Source organism: Vulpes lagopus, chromosome 22, assembly GCF_018345385.1.
Source record: "Vulpes lagopus strain Blue_001 chromosome 22, ASM1834538v1, whole genome shotgun sequence".
Classification (NCBI taxonomy): domain Eukaryota; kingdom Metazoa; phylum Chordata; class Mammalia; order Carnivora; family Canidae; genus Vulpes; species Vulpes lagopus.
This window is the reverse complement of record NC_054845.1, coordinates 27,840,978-27,865,817: the sequence shown is the minus strand read 5'-3', so window position 1 is coordinate 27,865,817 and position 24,840 is coordinate 27,840,978. Positions and strand designations below refer to the sequence as shown.

Below are 24,840 nucleotides of genomic sequence, written 5' to 3'. Positions count from 1 at the left end.
TGCACCATGGTGGCCGCATGGGTAGGCTTCAGCAGGATTGGAAACGCGACTTCCCTCCTCCTACCTTCACATCTCAAACTTTGGCTGAAACTTCCAATTTTGTTGTTGTTATACCTTCAATGCGGGCCACATAAGGGAGTGGAGGTAACCCCCAGAGGGAGAGTTGGTACTTCTGGGTTTTAGTCCGATTCAGTCCCTAATTAAATTGCATCATGTTTCAGTATTAGCAGGTCCACTTACTGGATCTCAGTGCCCACAATGAGGCGATTTAACCGAATGATCTTTAACATCCTCTCTGGCTCCAAGACACTGTGATTTTAAATAACTGTGTTCGTTTATTCAGAAGCCATTTATTTATCTTTATTATGGTCCAGTCAATGTGTTAAGGACCGTAGCCGTAAATTAGAAGCCTAAACAAGAAAGACACTTGCGTTTTCCTCCTGCAGACGTCTGTGGGGGGTAATCTTCCTTTTAAACACACATTTTACAACACTGGATGGGGAGCAGATCTCCAAATTAAGAGAGATTGTTGGTAATTCGTGTAAGGGGGAGATTGGGAGGACCTGCCTGCTTTGTGAGAGCCTTCAAGTCAGTTGTATGAAGAGAAACGGAGGCTGGATTACCCTTGTTCAGCGTTACTACCAAATACTTTAAGTCACTCATCAGCAGGAGCTAAGTAATAAATATTGAGTATGACTCCTGATTAATGGGTTACCTCTTTTCAATTCTCTCTCAATGGCTACTTTGGAACAACACATTCCATTATGGTTGACTAGCTAAAGCTTCTTCCCGGTTATACAGGCCTCCAGTTAGCTTCCCTTTCCTAGGGAGCACAAAACATTCCCCTCAAAGCAGTCACTGCACATAAATTAGAAATAGAATAGATACAGGGAGCAAGAAAGCCTACATTTTCATTAAAACACACCGTATTTTTTTCTTGAAAGACCAAAATGGGAAAGAGGAAGGAAAAAGAGAGGGCTTTCCGGGCATTCCACTGAGTAGGTATTTTTCATCAAAGGGAGCAGGTGTCTTGGAAGTGGCTCAGACCTAACCCTCCTTTCTCCCAACCCGATTTCTTCTCCTTAGAGGCAGCTTGTGTTAGAACTTCTTGGTATGTGAAGACAAATCTATAGCAAGGAGCAAGAGGATTCAGCATGGCTCTCTGGTCTTGTTTTTTTTTTTTTTATTACTATCTTTAAAACCAACCACAATGTTGCTTGCAGTCAGTTGTTCTCTTTCAAAACAGCCACCACCACCATTCGTGTTTCATAAACTCTTTGATGTTGGTGGGAATGAGTATGCTTAAAAGGGCCTGGTGCAGCCTGGGGTAGCTGAAGGCAGGACGCGGGGCCTGAGAGCCTTTGCACAATCTCCGCCTCAAGTTGGGCTCTCCCAACAACTCTACCTTTGACATCTCTGCAACCAGGTCTCACCAGTTCCTACTAATTACCTGTAAAGACCTGATTTTTCAACTGCTGTGTTGACCCGAAGAGGCATATCTATACAATTCAGTTAATTTTATTCCATCTTGAGGACATGCTGTGCTTAGAAGCCGTGATTCATCTTCAAAAGTGGTACATAACTATTACTTTACCAGAGTCCCACAATAGCCCTGGGAACTAGAATCACATTCATATGCCTGTTTTCAGATGATGAGATAAAAACTAGATAAGTTCTGGTATTTTCCTGCTGCTTCAAAGAGAAGCCTGCACTCGAAACCCATTTGATGTAGAGATGCACGACATCACCCGGTGGCAATCAGTGCTCCTGTTGTTCACACAGGACTGAGAATGACATACAGGCAGCCTTCCTTCATATTGTTCTTTTACAAGATCTGTTCTGCTGGCTCGATTTGCTTTCTGCTTTCTTTGCCACATGGGCCCACCTTACTTCCTGGAGCTCCAGAGAATAATATAAACTCTGAGACATTCCAAAAGGATAGCTTAAGTTCTTGGTGTGATAATGTATGTGTGTGTGTTTTTTTTTTTTTCTTTTTCTAGGCCCACCGTCTGCTCCCCTCAACCTGATTTCAAATGTCAACGAGACTTCGGTGAATTTGGAATGGAGCAGTCCCCAGAACACAGGTGGCCGCCAGGATATTTCCTACAACGTGGTGTGCAAGAAATGTGGAGCTGGTGATTCCAGCAAGTGCCGACCCTGTGGAAGTGGGGTCCACTATACCCCACAGCAGAATGGCCTGAAGACCACCAAAGTTTCCATCACTGACCTCCTGGCTCACACCAATTACACCTTCGAAATCTGGGCGGTGAATGGAGTGTCCAAGTACAACCCCAGCCCAGACCAATCAGTGTCCGTCACTGTGACGACCAACCAAGCAGGTAGGAATCGGATCTACTTTATTATATGATAGTAATAAATATAGAGAAGGGGTTTATGTTGCTGTCCATGAATGATATTAACGTTCTACAACTGAAGTACAACCACATGGATCTAATTATAAATCTGTGAGCTGCTTTGTAATACAGAAGATGCTTAGAAGAATGTTCATTCGTTCAGCAAATATTTTTTTGGACCTCAACTGCAAAGCATGACCTATACTAAGTGGTGATGATTAAATGAGATTAAGAGACGGTGCCTGATTGCAAGGAGATGACAGTGTAGGGAGCTGAGTCGCTGCATGTTGGACTTCCCTCGTAAGGGAGTCCTATCAGCCATTTTAATCACAGGGTCTATGGTTGGACATCAGAGCATTTGTTGGCTTATTTTGGATTCTAAAATAGATTTTTATCAGTGCAGACTGCTGTATGGACCTTTGCTGCCTTTTCCAGCAGAAGCATTGGTGGCTGTAGTTTTGATCTTGTTTGGTATTTTAGAATTTAAAAAATTTATACGGACCTCTTCTAGAACCATCCTGTAAATCCGTGAACAGTTGAATAGTTTCATGGGCGCTCTGTGTGGTTTGACAACATTTTCCTGAAAACGCTTACTCGTTTTACAGCCACTTCCATAGTTGAATCCACAACTGGCACATGGGGGAGGATCCATTTCGGGGATCACTTTCCTCTTCTAATTCCATAGACTTGAAACGTTCTCTGGTCATGAAGAGTTTCTGCTGAGTGAATCGCAGAACCGTTACCAAGTCTTGAATGTCGGGTGTTTCGAAGTGCAGATGGGAATCTGTATTTCAAGGCTCCAGCTCCTGCGCCCCTCACTCCCATCTCTTCCCCTGAAAACGTTTCTAGGCTTTCTCTCGTGCTCGTTTTCCATCCTGGATCTCTGCCACCTGCTTCACATTGCTGGCTCCCCATTATTTATTTCTGGTGAGTTAAGGGGCGGGGGGGCGCAGAAGAAAAGAACTGTGGTTTGTTCTTTCATGAGGCTCTTAAGAACAACAAACTTCGCCGGAAAGGGATTATAAATTGCCCAGCCGTCCCATCCCCTCTCACTGCACTTCTCTCTTAAATGAATGTCTCAGTAAGTGCACTTCGTAGTTAAATATGTCTGTATTAATTGATCCTATAGTGCAAAGTATTCCAGTGTCCCAATCCAACGTCATTATTTTTCCGCTTTGCCCTGAACTCTCTCTAATAAATACGAAGTTACGACTCGGGCAAGGTTTTAAACTGGAGCTAGAATGGCAAATGCTACCGGAAGGCGGCCTTGACTCTACAAATGCGACCAGCCTTTGAAAATATGTGGTGTGAACAGATCATCTGGTTACGCTTTTGTCTCTTATTTCCGCACTTTTGGGCGGTGAACGCTGCTGGTGGGAATCGGTCTTATTTTTCTACAAAGACTGGTATGATTTAGGAGCTTTTGATAGCATCACAAGTACTCTGTCTTGGCCCAGCCTTTTATTAGTTCTTTTTCGGAAATATAGCCCATAGATCTCGGGGAGCGGGTGGGTGCTACTAGTATCTCTGAGTTAGAGCGGAGCCAACCTCTCTGCCCTCTCGGGGGAGTCTGGTTTATGATTCAATCAATATTCTTATGTTCAGCCTGATGTACTTACCCCCCAACACATCCCTACTTCGTTTTCTTAACTGATTTAAAAGTAGGAAGAGGCTTCAGCTGTACAAGGTGAAGTCATTCTCTTTGGCAGAGAATGGCCTCTGGGAGACAGGCTGAGGACAGGCTTGGCGCCCACCGATTTGGGGGGGGGGGGCGACAGCGATGACTCTCCATATCCAAGGATTCGAGCCGAGGCATTATGTCTGCTCCTCCCAGGCCAGAAGGCCCAAGGAGCACAAAAAAAGACAGAATCCTCCAAAAGAAGAAAATGTGCAAAAGCCTTCTGAGAGAGGCAGGGTGGGGGGTGGAGGAGACCAAGTTTTATTGAAATTTGTATTGTAACTCTTCTAGATCTAACAGAAAGGTGGACAGGGGAATTCCTCTGACACAATGAGGTTTTCTCAGCCATGGCGAGGGATCCTGCCAGGAGGTTTGCTGAACAGGACAAATTCCAGCTCCCTATTTTAATTTTCATGAAGGGTAATGCTGGGAAGCTGTTCAAAATTAAAAATAAATCTTTCAACAAGGAGACCTCCTAGGTGGCCGGCCGGAAAGCTTCCTCTTAGCAGAGGGTTGCATATGCGCGCGGCGCTGCCTCATTATCCTACCATGATTCGGGGTTCAACTAATTCAGTATCAGCAGAGTAGTTTATCTTTGATGAACAAACCCTTTCCTCCTGGTGGGGCAAATTAATAGTGGAGGCCAAAATTCTGGGTGAATGTGGCAACCATAAACTCTATCAAAGCTCCCCTACCCATATTTATTTACATACCCACAATTATGTTCTAACTGCCTTCGTTCCTATCACGGCATTAAACTGAATTCCTTAGGGACCTCAGTAGGCAAAGACGGGGGACTCTGGAGGGACTACCTAGGGGGAATGGATGTCAGCGTTACCACCTGAGAGCCACAGTTTCCTGGCCCTCTGGTTTTGCCCTGGTTCCGTAGGGTTCTTTCCCTCAGTAACTTATTAAACCAAGAGACACAAACCCTCCTGGGATCCCTGGTTTTATCACCACCACCTCTGAGACGCTCACGGCTGGACGGGTTCCTGAAGGTGACCTGACTCACCCAAGCTAATGTCTGGGCCAGCACCTGAAACCGGGAAGCACCCTCCCTGCTCCTGAAAGGACAAAGTTGCTTTCTTTTACAATCATCAGATAATTAGTGGCATCCGTGTATTCAGGTTGGTGTTCTCTCCCCATGGGGAAACCAGACCTCGAGTGTCTGGGCGCGGAAATGGATGGTTGACGAGGCTTTGATCATTTCAGTTGTGGAATGTGGTGTGAATGGGCCCGTGTTCTCACGTAGTTATTTAAGCCATTCGAACCCAAATCTACTTGCGGAGGTCTTAAGGGGTAAATAAGGCGCTTTTCCTCCCCTCCCCAATTGAGTTCAAACCCAATTGACACTTTGACACTGGAGCCAGGACAAAGGGAACTCAGGATGTCAGCTTTATTGCTGACTGTCTGATTGAAGGATGGAAGCTTTATTCCTGTGGCCAGAAGGGCTGGGTGAATGACACTTGCCTGGTGTCACCCAAAGACGGTGGAACTCAGCTGGCGGACTGTGGCCTCCCTGCGAGGACAGGCCTGTCGTCCCGAAGCCACCCCCCCTGGGCAGGTGGGCCAGGGTGCAGAGCAGAGGGGGTCCAGGACCGCTCCCACCCCCACCCCCGTGCCTCACGTCGCTCCCAAGAGCGTGAAGGAGCAGCAGGTCACCCTGCAGGAGAGTGGCAGGCAGGGAAAAGGCAGCGCGTCCCCACACTGTCGCTCTCCTGCATCACCATCCAAATGGACACAGTGAGGCTCCTCCTGAAAACTTGTGCTTCCCCTCCCCCATCTACCTCCTCCGCAACTGTTGTGTTTTTTGTTTAGGAGGAGATGGTTCTGGCGTTTATGAAAAATGAATAAGCAGACTGCTGGGTGATTTGTTTCTAAATGGCTTTCCTTTGGTTTACTTTTACTTAAGTGGACCATCTCGGGCAAATGAATACAGGCTGTGTCACTGGGACACACAAATGCTGTATAAATGGAACACGGTTTTGCTGGCCAAGGAACAGAACCGTGAATAGTTTTGCTAACAATGCTGAGATGGCAGCTGAGCAGTAGACCTTACTATCACAGAGGCCGTTTGCCCAGTGTCCCCCCCCACCCCACTGCCAAGTCCTTCACCCCTGTCCTCCAGCTCTGGGGCCCAAGCATACTCGACATTGTTTGTTTTAAATCTTTATGAACTGTCAGGGGGGGTCGTGTTCTCTTCTAACCCTGAAGTGCACCTGGGATGATTACACATGGATGGATGTGAACTCCACACCCAACGAGGGGCTCAAACTCACAGCCCCTAGAGCAAGAGTCACATGCTCTGGGGCACCCGGGTGGCTCAGGGGTGGAGCATCTGCCTTCGGCTCAGGGCGTGACCCCGGGATCCTGGGACCGAGTCCCACCTCGGGCTCCTCTCATGGAGCCTGCTTCTCCCTCTGCCTGTGTCTCTGCCTCTCTCTGTGTCTCTCATGAATAAATACATAAAATCTTAAAACATGAAAAGAGTCACATGCTCTACCTGCTGAGCCGCCAGGCCCCCCCCAATGATCACACTTTCAATTTTTTTTTGCATGAGATACGATGATAGATACCTGACAATGAAATGGCATCTGGTGGCCTCTCTGGCACCACTGCAGGGTCCTGGTGACAAACATGTGCAACAGACTGAGTTTGGAGGGGTTCAGAGAATTGGTGGTTTATATAATCATTTGAACCTAGTGGATCTCTAAGATCTTTTCTAATTCTAAGTGTCTGTAATTCCAAGAAGAAAGTCGTGAGCTATGAGCATGAGGAAGTGGGGCTTATTTCCACAGGGTGTTCAGAAATGGGTTCTGACGGCAACCTCAAGGATGGGAAAAATCCCAATAAGTGCTCCTGCAGAATAAGCAGAAGGCATTCGAATCCTGCCTCCTTTCTGCCCCTCCAAACCCACACCTACCCACGCGAAATAGGAAGCTAGCTGCATCGCTGGTATTGTTGTTCAGCCTGCCTCCTTGGACATTTGGCAATGTCTGGAGATACTTTTGGTTTTCTCAGCTGGGAGCACTATTACATCCAGTGGGTGAAAGCCAGGGAGGCTGCTAAACATCCTGTCGTGCACGGGACACTCCCCCACAACAAAGAATCATCTGGTTGAGATGGCCCTCATGCCAAGATTGAGAAACTCCACTCTAGTGATATGTTTGAAAAAAACAGATTTCATGACTTTGTAGAAAGGCTGACCTTCCAAGTGTTCCATCACTGTCCTGCCCTTGCTCGGTTCCGCTGCCCCATACTGCTCCCAACACTGATCATAGAGGATAGCAGGCTATAAAGGGCCCTTTGGGACCTCAGGCGAAGAATCCCAGTTGCTTTGCCATCACACGAAATGGTGCTGCTTGTTAGACCGGCCCTGTTCTCTAGGATGGACAAGAAGATTGGGTATGTCAGTGGAATGCTACCGCACAATCCGTAGTAGATACCCAATACCTGTTTATCACCACACTTATTTATAATAAAAACAATCGGCAGACTCTTTCTTGAGTAGTGATAAATTCAATAAAACCAAAATAATGAGTAGAGAAAAGAAAATAACCAAGTGCAGGAGGCAGACTGTCTTTTATTACTCAACTGGTAAGTTCCCATTCTTTCTCTCTCTGTCATCTTTTAATTAGACATATTATGTTATTTGAGTAGGATAATGGAGAACAGTGGGAATTCTCATCCCCACTGGGTATAATTGCTACCTGTCTTCTACATGGTAAGAGGAAAGCCTCACGGAGATGGTGGGAGAAAGGGAAACATCTTAGAGCAATTGAGTTAGGTAATGTGCTCTAGGCATGGTGGCACCAGATTCTGTGGGGTCTGAGCTTAGACAGTTTTTGTGATTTCAAAAAATCAAAAAAAAAAACAAAAAATCCAACAAAATTGCCAGTATCAAATGAAGAAGAGAGCTTCCGAAAGGGCTTGCGCACACTTCTTCATGTTTAAAATTTTATTTAAATTCAGTTAATTCCCATAGAATGTATTACTGGTTTCAGAGGTAGAAATCAGGATTGATCAGTCTGATAGAACACCTGGTGCTCATCCCATCGCGTGCCCTCCTTCATGCCTGTCACCCCAGTTACCCCATCCTCCCCCCCACTCCTCTCCAGCGACCCTCAGTTTGTCTCTTATGATTACGGTTCTCTTACAATTTGTCTCCCTCTCTGATTTCATCTTGTTTTATTTTTCCCTCTCTTCCCCTATGATCCTCTGTTTTGTACAAACTTCTTTAGCTTCAGTGTGTGTAATTCTGCCTCTGACCAGATGGAAATGAGTGCACTTGTCAGGCAGTGGGGCTATCGCGTAATTATTCCTCAGGGTAGAGAGGAACAGAAAGAAGGGAGCGATGTCAGGAGGTCCTGTTGGGCCCGGTGTGAAACTCCTTGAAGAGCAGGGTCACCCTGGAGTGATCCCAACCAGAGTTAAGTGTGACCGGCAGCACCAGAGTGGCCTCAAGTGTGGTTTGTGATCAAATTAGCGGGCAGAAAGCACAGTCCTGGAGATTTTGAGAATGGTAATGGAATATTAGTCCAAATAAGAGGTGACCAGAACTGAGGCTTTCCTGTAAGCTTAAAGGGAAGGGAAGTGGCGGACGGGGGGCTCTGCTGATAACTTTTAAAGCACAAACATCTGACTTGACAGAGGTTCGCACCCTAGAACCTGGAGCCACATCTCGGCCCTCTACCAGGTGGTGTGCAACCCACTAAGAATGGTTCCTCTATTTCAAAAGGGTTGAAAATAACCCCAAGAAGAATAATATTTTGCAACATTTGGAAACTATATAAAATTCCATCTTCAGTGTCCGTAGAGAAGTTTTCCAGCAGCGAAGCCCCACTCATTCATTGGTGTGTCACCTGAGACCGCTTTCACGGGACAGTAGCAGAGCTGAGTAGCTCAGCGACCGAAGGTCCTGCACAGCGAACATATTAACCGTCTTGCTCCTTGTGGAAAAGGCTTGCGGAGCCCTGCTCTGCTGGGAAAGAACGTGAGTGTAGGAAGGAGGTTGGAAAGATGTTGAGCTGCTGGTGTCGTTTCCCATTTGGGGTTCCCATTTGGGGTTCATCTCACATTCGAAACAGTCTTAATATTTGGCAAGACACCTTCTCTTCTAGAGGTTTTGGCTACGTAAACACGATTTCAGGGAATCAAGCAGAATTCCAAGCATGTCTCCGCCGTCTCGTACCACAGATCTTTCCCCGGTGATACTCAGGTTTAAATGTATAACGTGGAACATGCTTGAATGTTCTGATAAGGTGGCATTTGGTTCTCTTGAAAACATGCACTCTGAGCAGTGCTGTAGGCTTGCTGGATGCTGGCAGCGATTTTCCTCTTAAATAATCATATGCGCTGCTCTCCGACATCGTCATCTCACCGAGATGATTTCTCGTTTGCCTTTGATCTCAAGTAAATCATGTTGTGTTTTTCTTACTTCCAAGAAAGCTAAAGGAAAAACACACGATGAAACTAGTTGGTTGGATGTGAGTCGGAGATCTTTTTAAAAACACATTTCAAAATGCTTTAAACAAATTGTAGGGTGATCACGTCGAGAGATTTTGTTGGGAGGTTGTCCGCGCATCCCCAGTGGTTGGGATGTGATCATTAGTACCTCTAAGTGGAAGCTGTTTGGAGAGTCCTTTCTGTGTCTGAGTAATTATAGGCCCAAAGGAGCACACAATGGGCTTCAGAGAAGCCAGGCTGCGGTTTTCTCATTAACAGCCCTGATCCAGCCATGGGCTCCCGGTTTAGTCCATAATGCCTAGGAAATGTACATTTAGAAAATACGCGTACAGTTCTTTTTTTGTCTTAAAAAAGGGAATAGTCTCTTGATTCTAACGTTATGCATCATTTCACGTCTATTGAATATTGTTGCCACCTCTGTAATTATTAAGCATACGCACATGATAGAATTAGAATAAAATAAACTGGGAGATGTACAAGGGTACACAGCCTCTTGTGTGCAGCACTGGAGCCCATGAATTCGTATTCAGGGTGGGTGCCGCAAGTCCTGACGAGGAGAAAAAATAGAAGAACCTATGAAATTATCCAGCTTTAAGGCTGACTGAGCAACGTAGACCAAGAGTGTGTGCATAGAGCCTACTAGTAATTATTGTGTAGAGGAATAAATTGAGTTGCGTTTTTAAAAAGATGTTTATACAGTTGACCCTGGAACAAGGCCGGGGTTAAGGGCACGCACCCTAAACTGTCACAAATCCACGTAGCACTTTGGCTTCCCCAGCGCTTAACCACGAATTGCCTACTGTTGACCAGAAGCCTTACCAACGACGTAAAAAATCGATTCCCACATATTCTGTATGTTGTGTGTAATACGTACTGCATTCTTACGTAAGCTCCGGACAAGTAAATGCTATTACGGGATTCCTAGGGAAGAGAAGATCCTACTGAGTAGGAAACCACCCACATAGAAGCGAACCTGCCTGGGTCAAACCAATGCTGTTCAATAGTCAACTGTTTTTCCATCTAAGAAAATGAAAGTTTTGTTTACACCCAAGACTGAGGACACTTTTTTTTTCCACCCTAACCCTTCGCTCTTATATAATGTACATATTCAAATGCACTGAGTGTGTGCGTGTGTGTGTGTGTGTGTGTGTGTGTGTGTGAAAGGAAATTCACTCACCAGCGTTCACCCCAAACACTTGACAATCTATTTCTGATTTGCTTTTCATTTCTCAGTGCTGTGCTCCTTACTTCAAACACTAACACTGACTTTGCACCCCCTGGAGAAGCCATCAAGAGATTTGAAAAATAAGTGCCTGGCTGAGATGAGAAATGAACAGTGCAGGACTAGGGAAGCTCTTCGATGGGCTTCTATCTTGACTAGTTATCACTCCAACTGGCTAAAATAATGACTACCTCCTCAGAGGAGCCAAGAAAGACTCTGGAGATAGTTTGCATTGAGCATTAATAAAACGATCCAGAGAAACTTTATCAAACCTCCTATTAACCCCCTACTAATGTCCTTAAAGAGTTTTTTTTTCCTTTAAGCACCAGGAAAACCAAGAGCCGTGCTGCAGGACTAATCCTGCATTGAGAGATCTTCAATCTACAGGGACTCATTAAAATGCGTGTCCATGTCCTCCCCACCGTATGGAGCCTTCTCCGCACGTCAGCACCTGCGTGCTGTTGTCCTGTGGGGCATACAGTAAGAGGGCATTCCATATATTCCATATGTTGTCTGCAGGTAAAGACTAGTGAGGATTTTTTTTTTTTTTTTAGGTTTTATATTTTGGTTTGTCACGATAAACAAACCTAAGCTCTATCCATCAGTATTAAAAATAGCTCTTTTAAGATCTTCCCCAGCGTCCACCTTTCGCCCCCAACGCACACACGCACACACGCACACACACACAGGCATACTGTCCTCCTCTGTCTGTGACTGAAGAATGAAAAAGATTCCGTAGGCTGCCCCAGAACGACAGTCACAGGAAAGAAGGGTGGTACCAGACATCGTGTGGTCACCTGCCTAGTGAACACTGTGGCTTCATTGGAAAATGTCACTCATGATTGTCTCCCATGTGAAGGTTGGTACCCAGAGCGCTATGGGAATGTGGCTGAACGGTCAGCAACATGCTGGCAATTCAGGCACAGAGCTGAAGAAACAAATCCTACATTAAATTCCTTCTTTCTCTATTCTGATAAATTGGAGAGCTTGTTCTAAAGGAACTCCTTGTGACTCTCCTAAATCATCTTTTAAAATCTATTTTATCTTATTTAATTTTGTTTTGTTTTGTTTTGTTATTTCATTTGATGACAAAGCACAAGGGCTACTTTCCAAACCACGATCTATCTAAAATATCTTATGGGTAAAATGACAACGATCTGAAACACATATTCTATTTTGCAATCGCTTCTTGCAAGGAGAGGGAAAGGGAAGAAGGGAAGAGGGGGCCACTCCTTTTTTGCCTGGCACCTTCCAGTGAGAACCTCCATATATGAATTTCTCAGGTGGTTTGGTCCTCACTATCAAAAAGGCCTCTTGAAGGACGGTTCTGGGGTTGCTGACTTTTAAAAAAATCCTTATCCCGGAACCTTTGGATGGTGACATGTGCATACAAGCAAGACAGATATGTAGCTTCAACTTCTCAGTGGGTATTAAATAGGGACCTGCCACCAACAGGTTCACTGTATATAAAGAGCTTGGGTAAGAGCCATCCATTATTAGCACAAATCCTGAGAGGGACAGGCTCACAGTGGCTCCCTGGAGAGTTGCTGTTGTCTAGATAACATACTGCAAGCTGTAAATCTGCCTCTTGAATCAACCCTAATTTTTTTTTTAACATAATAAGTGTGTATTTTGAGCAGAGAAAGTGTAAAGATGGGCAAGAGAGCACAGCTTCCTCCGTGTTCCTTTATCAACGCCGGGGTGGCACATATAGACGGGCCAGGGATTTCGAATATGCAACTAGCTGACCACTTAATCAAGTGTCCCTTCCACTTTTTAAGATAATCAAAGACTTTTTTTTTTTTTTCATCTGAGAATTTCAGATGATCTTAAGAGTTGTTGGTATAGCTGTTATTTGCACTGAAACCCACTGAATCCCACAGGGCTCTAGGAGAGCATGATTTGGGGAATCTTTCTAGGAGGATGCTTTGGGAGGCCTGGGAATTCTTAAAGCTAACATCATCTCATTTCTCCCCCATTTTCAAATAGGGGTGTGATTATCATTACAATATACAATGGGGATTCTTGTTGCTTTGTTTGCCACTGAAAGCAGGGAATACAAATATGGGAGAAGGTCAGCCTAGGAAAATTAGTGTCTTGTAATCAGAGCACAGGTCATAGAACTTAAAAAGCATAAATTGTGTTCACTGCCCTCATTGCAGACACCAGTGCCGAGTAGTCATCTGATTCAGGTGTGGCTCTGGGAGGCTGGTGATATATTTAAGGAATCTTTGTGTAATGTCAAAGGGAATTGTCTGGGGGAAGAATGGCAGACGAGAAGCCCTTTAAACCTCCCCGTTAACTCTTCAAGAGCACAGCCTTCATCGTATGTGTGCTTTGGATGATGGCTTTTTCTCTTTCCAGCTCTTCTTCCCCTCCTATTTCAGGATGCACACAAAATACTTCCATAAACTAACTGCCTGTAGTGTGCCGGAGCCCTGCTCCAATGGCTCTCTTGGAGATCATGCTGCGGGACTATTTCTAGGCGATGTGTTGTTCTAATGAGGTCCTTCTGGTATTTACAGATTGACTCCTGGGTGGAGCCGGTAATACTGAATTTCACACTTCAGCAGGTTGTGTTAAAGAGGGGCCCCAGTGAGATGCTGTGAACCTCCTAGTTCAAAAAGAAAAGGAAGAAAAGAAAAGAAAAAGAAAATTCAAGTCCTCAAACAATTATAGATTTCCTAATTCATCCTTTGTTACTCTTTATGACTACAAAAGTTATCTTGGGCTTTCAAACACAGATCCAGTTGGAGACATCTACTGGCCTTAATAACATTTTAAAATTTAATAGCTCGGTTGTTTCAGCTTCTGGCTTATAATGCCTGTAGGAGTTTAAACTATCTGGCACGTACATTTAGTTTCTGGCTGATACCCCAATATTTAAAAAAAATTAATTCTATGGTTGCAAATTCCCAAGGTTAAAATTCCTTCTCATAAATTATGCTCTTTTCCCTAACCTCGATCATAGCTTTTATGACAATTGCCAAAAAGATAGAGTTTCAACTAGGAGAGCTTCAAGAATATCATTTCATGGCCACATTTTTGAGAGCATAGCATGTGGTGACCATTTGTATATGAAGCATTTTCAAAATGTGCTGGTTGTAATTTAACCCAAAGGTCTCTATCACTTCTCTCCACTTCCCCGTCACTCTGTGCTTGTCTCCATAGCAAGCAGGAAACTGGGAGGGAAAGATTTGGTTCCACGTAGCACGAAGGCTTCCTTAGGTATAACCAACAACCAGCTCCTTAGCATTCGTTCTATGGCTCATAGATATTGTCCCTTGAATATTTGACTTCCCTGTGGCCAGAACCTTCCCAGACTTCCAGGTAGTGAAACCAGCTTGGAATACAAGGGACAGTCTCAGTACTGGTCTTCTTCCCAGTTCTCTTTCTCTCTCTCTCCTCCCTCTCTCTCTTCCACCTGCAACACTCTACCATCCATGACCATCATTTCTCAGCCTTTTGCTATTGTTTAAGCCAAGCAACATTTGGACTTGGGAAAACTCCAAGTAGCATAGTATACATAGATTTGCAACAAGCATTGTATTGAAATGGATCCTCTGCCTATCTGTCTTACCCTGTCAGTGACGATCTGTAGCCCGTAATTTCATGCTCCACTTTATTCTTTGCCTGATATTTTTCATTTCTGTTTTTTTATAAAGATTTTATTTATTTATTCATGAGACACACACACACACACACACAGAGGCAGAGATGCAGGCAGAGGGCAAGCATGCTCCCTGCAGGGAGCCCTATGTGGGACTCAATCCCAGGTCTCCAGGATCATGCTCTGGGTCCGAAGGCAGGCGCCAAACCGCTGAGCCACCCAGGGATCCCCCATTTCTGTTTTTTTCTACTCTGTACATGTGTTTTAAATGTAATAAGAGAATGAAAGTTGAGTTAATAGAATGGAGTTTCAGATTTAAAAATGACAATGGCTCGTAAAAATGCTCATCATTTAAGAAACTAATATCCTCAATTTCTGGTCTCCACAACCTTTCTTTGAGCAGCTCCTGTGGTCTTTTTTAAGTGATCATTAGGAAAAATAGGTATCCTGTTGCAATTGCATATGTGATGGGGGAATTGGATGCCTCAGGAGATGACTAATGGGACTCTAGACCTTTCTGTCTTTAGGTCACCTCCTTGAATCTGGACTATATCATAAGTGGTCCAAGGCCTGGCCATCTGGCAGCCAGTGAGTGCCTATGGTAATGAAATTGGTCTCAGTCCAGGTCTTAGTCGACAGGTGTTCACATCATAAGTGACACTAATTGACTTCCTATTCCTTCAATTTGGAAGACAGTGGCCTGTCACTGAGACAGCAATGGGGAAGGAGTTAGTCATGATATATTCAGACTCATTGAAAGCCAAAGAATTCAGTGCCTTGAGCTGGCACTATCATGGCATCTTGCAAAGATTGTACTTGCCTCTTCTGGGTTCTATTAGCCTTGGAAATTAAAAAAAAAAAAAAAAAAAAAAAAAAGCAAGCAATCTAATTTCAAAAGATTTCCAGTAACTCAGAATGGCTAATGCTGCTCTTCTGTAGTTAACAGGAGTCTCATGTGTTGAGACTTCTCATCTTGTGTTATGATGATTAGATGCTCCCCTATGAAGATTATAGGTAAGGAAGAAAAAAGAAAATTGGATTCTGGGCCTCTGTGATAACATCAGGCATGCTATCTGTTTTTATTTTTTTAATTTTTTCTTTGTTTCAGGGTTGATTACCAGGTCACCCATTCATGACAAATGCTATGGATGATCTACTCTTTGATGGAGAATTTGATGTCTCTTTACAATCCTCTTGTGAAATGAAGACAGTTGTGGGGAAATATCTCTGAGACTTCTTTATTAACATAAATCAAGTCTCTGCACAGAATTCCAAAGCTTCATCAAGCACATACTCTTTTGTAGTTCTAGATCCAAAATAAGCTCCCATTTACTCAGTCTCACTCAGGGCTATGACTTGGTGGGTAATTTGGCCTGACTTGGAGGCCAAATAGTATTAATATTATTAGCACTAGTATTAGGAGGAGCAGTGCTAATTAATACTAGTAGTATTAGTAGTTTGCTCTCTGAAGTGTCCTAGGTTTCTCTAATGGCTTTTTTTTTTTTTTTATTTCTAACTCCACAGATAATTTGGATGTCCCTGTAGCAAGTGGCAAAGCCACACTCCTGAATTAGTTATCACACTTAAAAAGTCAAGATGACAACAGTCACAGTGGATCTATTTATTGAAACAGACAACCTCTTTTAGCAAAATTTTAGAGAATTTTTCCCTCTTTCTGAAAGGCTTTTCGGGGGTAAGAAATCAGCAAGCATCTGATATAAAGTAAGAAACAAGGCTTCTTATTGGTCAGTTTCTGGAGCAGGCTTTTAAGCATTTCTGCCTGTAAATGTAGAAACATGAGTGTGGAAAGTAAAAGGCAAGAGCAAAGATTTACTAGGTGCATCTATCTTCCTGGCTCTTAGAGTCTTCGTGATTAATACATCTTTAATAGGGGACTGATCTAGATGCTTCGGATGTCAGAAAGCTAAATGTTACAGCATTGTCTTCTTGGTTCCAAACACAGCAGGACGATTAGCAGCTGTCTGAGTAACAAAAAGAACCTGAAGCCCACAGCACAGCTTTTATTTTCCAGATTTGGAATGCCTGGAGCTCTCCAGTGGAGTTGACAGCTAAAGGAATAGAAGCCTTGATTCACAGCAGCTAATCCTTTTCCACTCTCTATGCTGTATTTCTGCTCAGCCGAAGAGAACCTTTCCTTTACACCATCCTCCGAATTCCAGAATAATTTTGGCAGGCATCCTCGGGCATGGAGTGGCTCACTTTGCCCAAGGCTCCTTGTCTCGTCTAATCAAGACACATATAAAATAATTTCAACCAAGAGTTTATCTTAGATACTTTTCGACCTACTGAGATGTAATGAAGAGGTTCATCTTCTAGAGGAAAAAAAAATTATCTAATTTTTAAAAATTCTTGCTAACTTTGTCCATTTAAAGCGGTTTTCTTTCTCAGGCGAGTTCTTATAAATTGCCTTCCAGTGGGAAGACTTGTTTTCCTATTCGCCTCAAACTGGCATCCTTACTTAACAGGAAATACACGCTGAATCCTGCCATGTTTCTGTTGGCAAATACTGGGCTACCCTTGCTGGAACCTGCCAACAAGCTTCTTAGTAAGCAAATAGAAAGTAAAACAAGCGGCTCTCAGATGAAACAGAAGACATCCTTGAACATCAGAGACTCTCTGTGTCCTAGGTCATCCCCAGTTACTTCTGGGGGACATGGCGCCTTGGTTCCTAGTGGAGCTGTTGCTCACTTGTAATTCTTACAATGAATGATAATGGCTATACTTGTGATGATGCTAATTTAAGATGGTCATTTTTAAAAAAGTAAAACAAGCATTTAAATAACACATTTTCTTTCCGCAGAGAGCAAGGGTTGCTGTATGGCTCAAATATGAAACAGAACAATTAAATACCTACAAAAGTCCTAATTTGCAAAAACTTAGATCTTTCATGACACTTTTAGACCTTTACCCAGAGTTAAACTTGGGGTGGGTCTTTCTAATACTAATTTTCTTATTCCATCCTTAATATCTTAATAATAACTGTTAGCATTTCTCTTTGTCCTTTAGCCTCTCGATTATGAAAGAGTGGATAAGACACAAATGGATAGTCAATGAGTTAGCCCGAAGCAAATACCCGCGGGACCATAAACCAGGGCAAAGAATGGAATATCACCAACCTTCTCCAGTTTCTCGAAGCTTGCCTTACACTCCCTACCCCTTCCCTAACTTCAAATAGTACCGTTTTCTTTTGCAATTGAATTTTTCTGTTTTAGATAATTCTCTTCTTAGATCTTTAAGTAGTTCTCCTGTGAAGCGATTCATCTCCAAAAAGCTTTATGCTTTGTCTATGGACAGAGGACATGTCTAGGTTGCCTCCGGATTTCTAGCAACCAAGAATGTACGTGGACAGTCTTATACCTAAGTAACATAGAGCCGACCTAGCATTTGCTGTTACTAATGCTTCTGATGCTGCTGGAGAGCAAGCATCAACCTTCAAATCTCTCATTTCCTACCAGTGCAAGGAAGGGAGAGACTAGAGGCCTCTTGTGGCTCAGTGGCTAAAAATGTGGGCTGTAGGCCCTGCCTTGTGAATTCACCACTGTAAGTGGTGCATGCTATAACTTGGGGGCAAGTTATTCGGACACTCTGTACCTTAGTTTCCCTATCTATAAAGTGAGAACAATAAGAATACCTGCCTCATAGGATTTTTGTGAGGATTATATGAATTAATTCATGCAAGACCTTTACAACAGTGCTTTGCACATGGCAGTTACTCAGTAAATGCTAATTTAGGGAGCATTTGTTTACAAGCAGGGGGTAGGGTATGTATGGTAGGAGGGTATGTTTTGTATACTTCGGAGTCAGGCAGACTTGGGTTTACAGTCTCATTTTATAGCTCCGGTACAATTATTTACCTTCCATGTGCTGCCTAAGTTTGCAAATATGAATTCAAAGGTGATCATTATAAGCGCCTCAGAGAGTTGTGAGGTTGGATTGGTGGTAAGTGTGTGGAAGTGCCTTGCCGAGGAGGCCAGACTTGCTCACATGCCCATTGTTCTCTGTTTCCCCCTGATTGACGTGGCCCAAGAACTTCAGCTGTGTCAGCTATGGATTATGCAATGGAGACCAACTCTTTTCTGAAAAGAAAAATCAACCAAGCTATTTTGAGAACCCCACTGTCTTTTCCCATTGAACATTAAGACCAGCTCAGCGGCATCTTCGAGGCTGGTAGTTAGTGATTCTGCTGAATTCATTCACTGGAGGAAGACCTGTAGTTGATCGTGTCCTCGCAAAGTTGCACAATCCCCTCCTGGCATTGCAGACCTCGGGACAGCACGCACCAGTCTTTCTGACCAATGAGTGGATATCTGCTCACAGTGTGTGCACTGGAGCTGGAGTGTCCGAGAGGGAACCCGAAGGCCATTCAGGCAGCTTTAGACCACAGCTCAATCTTCTGGAGCCACCATACTACCACTCTTGAGTTAGTTGTCATGTGAAAATGTTACATGCAAAATGCCTCTTTTTGCTGAATGGCTCCACTTGACCTGAATGAGCACCTGCTATAACCCCAAATATCACTTACTAGGTTAACACGATAGAAAATTATTTCTTTTTTTTAAGATTTTATTTTATTTATTCATGAAAGACGGAGAGAGAGAGAGAGAGGCAGAAACACAGGCAGAGGGAGAAGCAGGCTCCCTGCAGGGAGCCCCATGTAGGACTCGATTGCAGGACCCCGGGATCACAACCTGAGCCAAAGGCAGATGCTCAACTCCTGAGCCACCAGGTGCCCCTAGAAAATTATTTCTTGCCCAGGCTATATCTAGCTGAGGGTGAGGAGGGGAGGTTTGGCAGGTGGTGGGGTGGGGTGAGGGGCTTCCAGGATGGGCCCGGGTGCCAACATCCAGCCGGTGGATTGTAGGTTAGAGAGGTTGGAAGGGCCTGAGGACACTGCTTATGTGCTTTGTCTAGAAAAGGAAGAATCACTTAAACCCACATCCCATTGCCTGGAATTCAGTCACACGAACCTTCCAACACGTGAAGGAAATGCCATCCTTGTCTGGGCAGCTCCACCCCAGAAACAGGTATTTAGGGGAGGGGCGCTCGTATCTTTGGACCATTAGCCACAGAGGCTGATCTCAACACCTTCATCTTGCTCCTGTGAGCACTTCACGTGAAGAGCAAGGATAGCGTCACATCCCGTTATTTAAAATGTGGTGACTAGGTCCCTATAAAAGATTTCTCTAAAATTACCTGCCACCCATTTCTTTGGAAAAATAAGTAAAGTCAGAGTCTGAGTTTAATGCTGTGTAAAAGCTTGCTCTTAGATCACTTAGTTAAAGCACCTTTAGTGCCCCCAAATCCCATTTTGAAAATTGTTGGAAGCATGGGTCTTTTGCATCCTGCACCCTGCTTTATTTATTTAAAATTGACTCTGTGTACTAACCTTGGAAAGAAGTCACTTTCTGGGCAGGGGGTTGGGGGAGGCATTCCTCGTATATTTTAAGTGTATGCTTAATTAATATTAATATATCCATATTTAAATATAAATGAACTCCATTGTATTCAGTCCTCTAAAGGTCTTAATTGAGAATTTGGTTCTATGTCTTTTGTTGAATAGGAAAATAATTCTGTATCAGTTTCGGAGTAATCAACCTTTCCTGTACCTTTTTTTTTAAAAAAAAAAAAAAAAAAAGAACAAAAACGATTTTACGATTTTGTTTCATGGCCCTGGTCACATGAACGTAAGCGCTTATTCATAACACGGCAGCTAAAGCTGTGGGATGCAGAGCGGAGATCTTAGTGAGGTATCCAGGGAGGGCGGGTGGGGGTTGAGTCTTTTAATGATTTTTACCTAAAAAATGGCAGAGGGCTAAGCCAGCTCCTTGAATGTAGTGCAAACGAAATCATATGTCTGTGAAAACACTGCACGCTGTTGAGAACTATAAAATACTGCGACGGTAATAGTAGAAAGAGAAATTAGTCACTGGTGTTTGGTGCCATAGGTGGTGCGGAGCTCAGAGGAGAAATCCTTCCCCCCCTTGGGTGGGATGTGGAAGAAAGCAATTAATATTAGCACCGGAGTTCTTAGCATTTCTGTGACGGCAAAACCCTTAATCACAAGGATATCATTAGTGCTCTGAAGCATTTAATTTTGATGCCTGACAGCGTTTTAAAATGCACAAACCTTTGATAAAGAGCAAATCAGAGCTGCGGTGTTGAAATGAGAAAGAAAGAGGAAGCCAAAACCATCGTAAGGCCCAAGTAATTAAATTTAAATATGCTGTTTGCAGGAAGCAGAGAGATGTATAAACTGTGGGTTTAGTTTTCCTCTGGGTGGAAGACCCCTTGAGTAAACACGGCCTCTTTAAATTCGGATCCCGGGCCCCCCCACCCCCCCCCACCCCTGCGGTTAGGCCTCCCTCCTCCCTCCGAGCACTGGGCCTTGTTGTACCACTGACATCCTGGGCTTGGGGTTCTGGGCTTCCCGAAAGGGCTGTTTCCACTCTTCCCTGCCTGCAGGCTGGGGAGCTTTCATTGCATCTGCTTATTTCCTGCCTTCCTCCCTCCGCCCTCCTAATTTGAGCCAGTAGTGAACTGCCCTGGATCTGTTTGAGCTTTCTCTCCCCCCACCCACCCTGACCCAAGTCTCCCAAACTGTTTTTAATTCATTGCTTGTGATGCGGGACCCAAGCAACCAGCCTGATAGCCCGCAGTCATTCGCAGAGACCCCTTCCTGCCTTTCTGCACTCCGTAGCTTTCTTTTTTTCTTTCTTTCTTTCTTTTTTTTTTTTTTTTCCTTTCTCCTCTCCATCCTCTTTGGGTGTCACAAGGACCAAACTGCTGCAGTAAAATGACTTGTAGGTGTTTAATGGCGAGTCATTGAGGAAGCGAATAAAAGAAAATTGTAGCACTTGCATCGGTGGGGAGCAAGAATTGCTGAGCTTTGAACCAAAGAAAGTTAAATTTACCATTTTCTTAAAAGGAGCCTCCTCTGTTTGACATCAAAGCATCTCCGGTAATTCTTCGTTGTGAAATGTACCGCGGTTAGAGAGGCGTGATGCGGCCCCTAATCTGTGCCGTTTCTGTTTATCACAAACACACACAAGCGCGGATAAAACCCACGTGTGCCTCTGCGTGCGTGAGGCCCGGTCTCCCACCGCACGGAACCGCAGGTACAGGGCAAACGGGGCCCTGTTTGGAGAGCATTCTCGGTTTCCCAGGGATGTGGGGCATTTTGAATACAGAATTATTTGCAGAGGGGATGATCTGTCCGGGCTTTCTTGGAGAAAGCTCAGCTCATTCAACCTTCATGCCTTGGTGAGTTCTTCTTCTTCTTTTTTTTCCTTTCATCCTCTATGGGTTTTTTTTTTTTTTTTGCTCCATCTTTCAAAAATGATATTTTACTACCATTTTATTTGTTTCCAGTGTGAGTGCGGAAAGATACCTCTTCCACATGCTTCGCCCTGCTGCCCTGCCCTGAGCACAGAGGGCTCTGCGCTCTGTGACCCTGACACCTCCTCAGGGAGGTCCCCTTGGTGGGATTTCAGGGATACCCGCAGCCCCAGAGGGCCTCTCCTGGCAGCCCCCGACTGGTTTCCATTAGTGAGCGCGTCTCCGCTCTCGTAAAACTAGAGGGACGCTTCAATGCCCTTTCTGTGTTTAGGATTGTGGCCTGGCCTGGGGGACGCAAGACCACTGTACCTTCGTGGTGACGAGAACGATATATGTACCCTCCAGATACGGAGGTGAAGTTCGAGAGGGCTGTCATCACCCCCGTCAGCAACAGAGCAGCCCCCCCAATGCCCTGGGTAACAGGTGCAGGCGTTACTCCGCCCCTGAATGACATTTTCCAACCTGTGTGCTTGGAAAAAAAACAAACAAAACAAAACTTCGGAAGCATCTCCTGTCTCTTAGAAAACAGAGACTGCGTATAATTAGAATTGTCATTTGCTTTCCTCCTCGTTGTCAGTCTCCGAGTTCACCTAAATAGCAAAACCAAGCCCACGGAAGGTCGCCCTGAAACAGGTGCAGACGAAAAGCTGTAAAGGGAGACGGACTTCTGGTGCTTCTCGTGTAGAAAACATCTCCCTGTCTACAAAGATTTGGGTTTGTTTTTTTTTTTTTTTTTTTTTTTGAAGTCTATTTTGACTTAGTTCACTTTATTTGTTTGAAAATGTGCCGAGTGAACCCTGGTGGCGCAGCGGTTTGGCGCCTGCCTTTGGCCCAGGGGCGCGATCCTGGAGACCCGGGATCGAATCCCACATCGGGCTCCCGGTGCATGGAGCCTGCTTCTCCCTCTGCCTGTGTCTCTGCCTCTCTCTCTCTCTCTCTCTCTCTCTCTCTCTCTCTCTCTGTGTGACTATCATAAAAAAAAAAGAAATAAAGAAAAGAAAATGTATCGAGTGCTCACTACGTGCGGGACACGATCTTGAATGGTTTGGATGTTGATCCGGACAAAGGAAGGCCCCAGCTGCGTGGAGCCTACGTCCTAACAGGCTCGCGAGCCGGCAGCTGGAAGGAAGGGGTCTTACAAGTGGGAGTCGGAGGCAAGGACGTCGAGGGGCTTGGCCAGCATGGCACCCGGGGAATTTCAAACCCAGAATGATCCCCCGGGTCCCTCTAGCTGTCACCGATCTACCCACCAAACTAGTAAAGTGAAGAATCCTTTTACCATTTGTCCATCTTTACCATTTCCCATGTGCTGGATGAGCCCACGTGCTCACAGACGCAGAGGACCGACGAGTTCTTCAAAGTCCCAGTCATCCTTGGAGCGGGCACCCCTGCTCGGCCACCAGGGTGCCTGTGGTTTGTCAGCCATGGAGCTTGGCTGTACTTCACCGACCTTACTCCACATCCTTCCACAGTGCTCTCTGCAGTGGACAACGCCCCCCTCCTCCCTCTTTTGGCTTCCTGTCTCGGTCATTATCTTTATTTAGCCAAATACGGTTTCACTGTATAAACACAAGTACCTCTTCAGCTCTACTTTTGGATTTTAAGGTCCTCCAGCGGAGGACTAAAGGACATTTGTTGAATGATTGAAAGGGTACGTCAGCGTGATTTATAAGCAAAAAGAAAAGGAAATCAAGGACGTGGTTGGGATGAAAACTACGAAAATACCCTTGAGAACAGTAGGCTGTGGTCTCAGATAAGAGCATCCCAGGACAGGAAAATGGACATCTGTCAGTCAGTGGAAATACTGCTTCTAACATTTGAAAATTAAGGACGTAGGGGCGCCTGGGTGGCTCAGCGGTTGAGCGTCTGCCTTTGGCTCAGGTCGTGGCCCCGGGGTCCTGGGGCCGCATCGGGCTCCCCACAGGGAGCCTGCTTCTCCCTCTGTCCGTGTCTCTGCCTCTCTCTGTGTCTCTCAAGAATAAATAAATAAAATCTTTAAAAAAGAAAAGAAAAGGGATCCCTGGGTGGCGCAGCGGTTTGGCGCCTGTCTTTGGCCCAGGGCGCGATCCTGGAGACCCGGGATCGAATCCCACGTCGGGCTCCCGGTGCATGGAGCCTGCTTCTCCCTCTGCCTGTGTCTCTGCCTCTCTCTCTCTCTCTGTGACTATCATAAATTAAAAAAAAAAAAAGAAAAGAAAAGAAAAGAAAATTAAGCACTTAATTCAGTTAAGTCACAAACCTTCCTTTAAAGCTACGCTGGAGCCTTTGTGAGTTTGACATCCGTCCGTCATCCTTCCCAACCACATTTCTGTGGACCGGCACGACCAGCTCTCCTTGTGTTACGCCAAAATTCCAGCCACCAGACTGCCTGCTGCTGTCCAGGGGCCCAGAACTTTCTTTAGAGCAAACACCTCTTGTATGCAGGAGGTCTGTGGGTAGCTAGGAATGCTTCCCATCTGAGATGCGACTCTCTTTTAGCTACTTAACACCCGCCTTCGGCTTCCTCCCGCCTTCGCCTCCGACTCTTCAGCAGGAGTATTAGCGCCCCAGTGAAAACACGGTATAATCAGGGAGTACCCACCTCACACTTCTCTCCATCACCATCACAGTTCTCTCCTTCATCTGGACAAGAAGAAGGTTGGCAGGCTTCTGTCGAGTTCTAGAAAACGGGTGTCTTCTCTGCCAAGACTGTTATAAAAACCTCCTCATCTATTGTTGTTGTTGTTAATTCAGAAAAGGCCGAAGGATAAGATGGGTCTTAATTTGATACCAAGGACTGTGTTTGATTACCTGTGTCTGTGCATCCCCAGTTCTGCTTTATTCCATTGGTTCTCATTGCGACTTTTTTCCTGCTTGGTCCTTTTATGTTGACTAAAATTTCCAGTGTGGCGAGAAGCCCTCTTTTGAATTAAGGCATAGATTTGTCATAGCTCCTTCTGAACCATGTTTCAGGGACAGGAGTGTTCTAGTCTATTAGTCGATTAGTCTGTCATCTTGTAATTTTGTTAGCAAAGGGCAGAGCCCTGGGGTCCTGGGATTCAAGATTTCTAAAAACATTTCTAAATTGAGGAACGCTCGGCAGTATTTACCAAACTGTGGGAATGCAACCGTGGTGGCATCAGAGGTGATTTTAGTGAAGACCCGTCTAGAACGT

General features: G+C 44.8%; 1 protein-coding gene across 2 annotated transcripts in view; it reads left to right on the top strand.

Moving 5' to 3' along the window:
• Positions 1-24,840, top strand: part of EPHA4 (EPH receptor A4) — a 142,287-nt gene that overhangs the window by 79,346 nt on the left and 38,101 nt on the right. For both annotated transcript variants that reach the window (XM_041737404.1, XM_041737405.1), the window contains exon 5: positions 2,001-2,339. In XM_041737404.1, the coding sequence (XP_041593338.1) occupies positions 2,001-2,339 (339 nt within the window). The remainder of the gene's footprint in view (positions 1-2,000; positions 2,340-24,840) is intronic.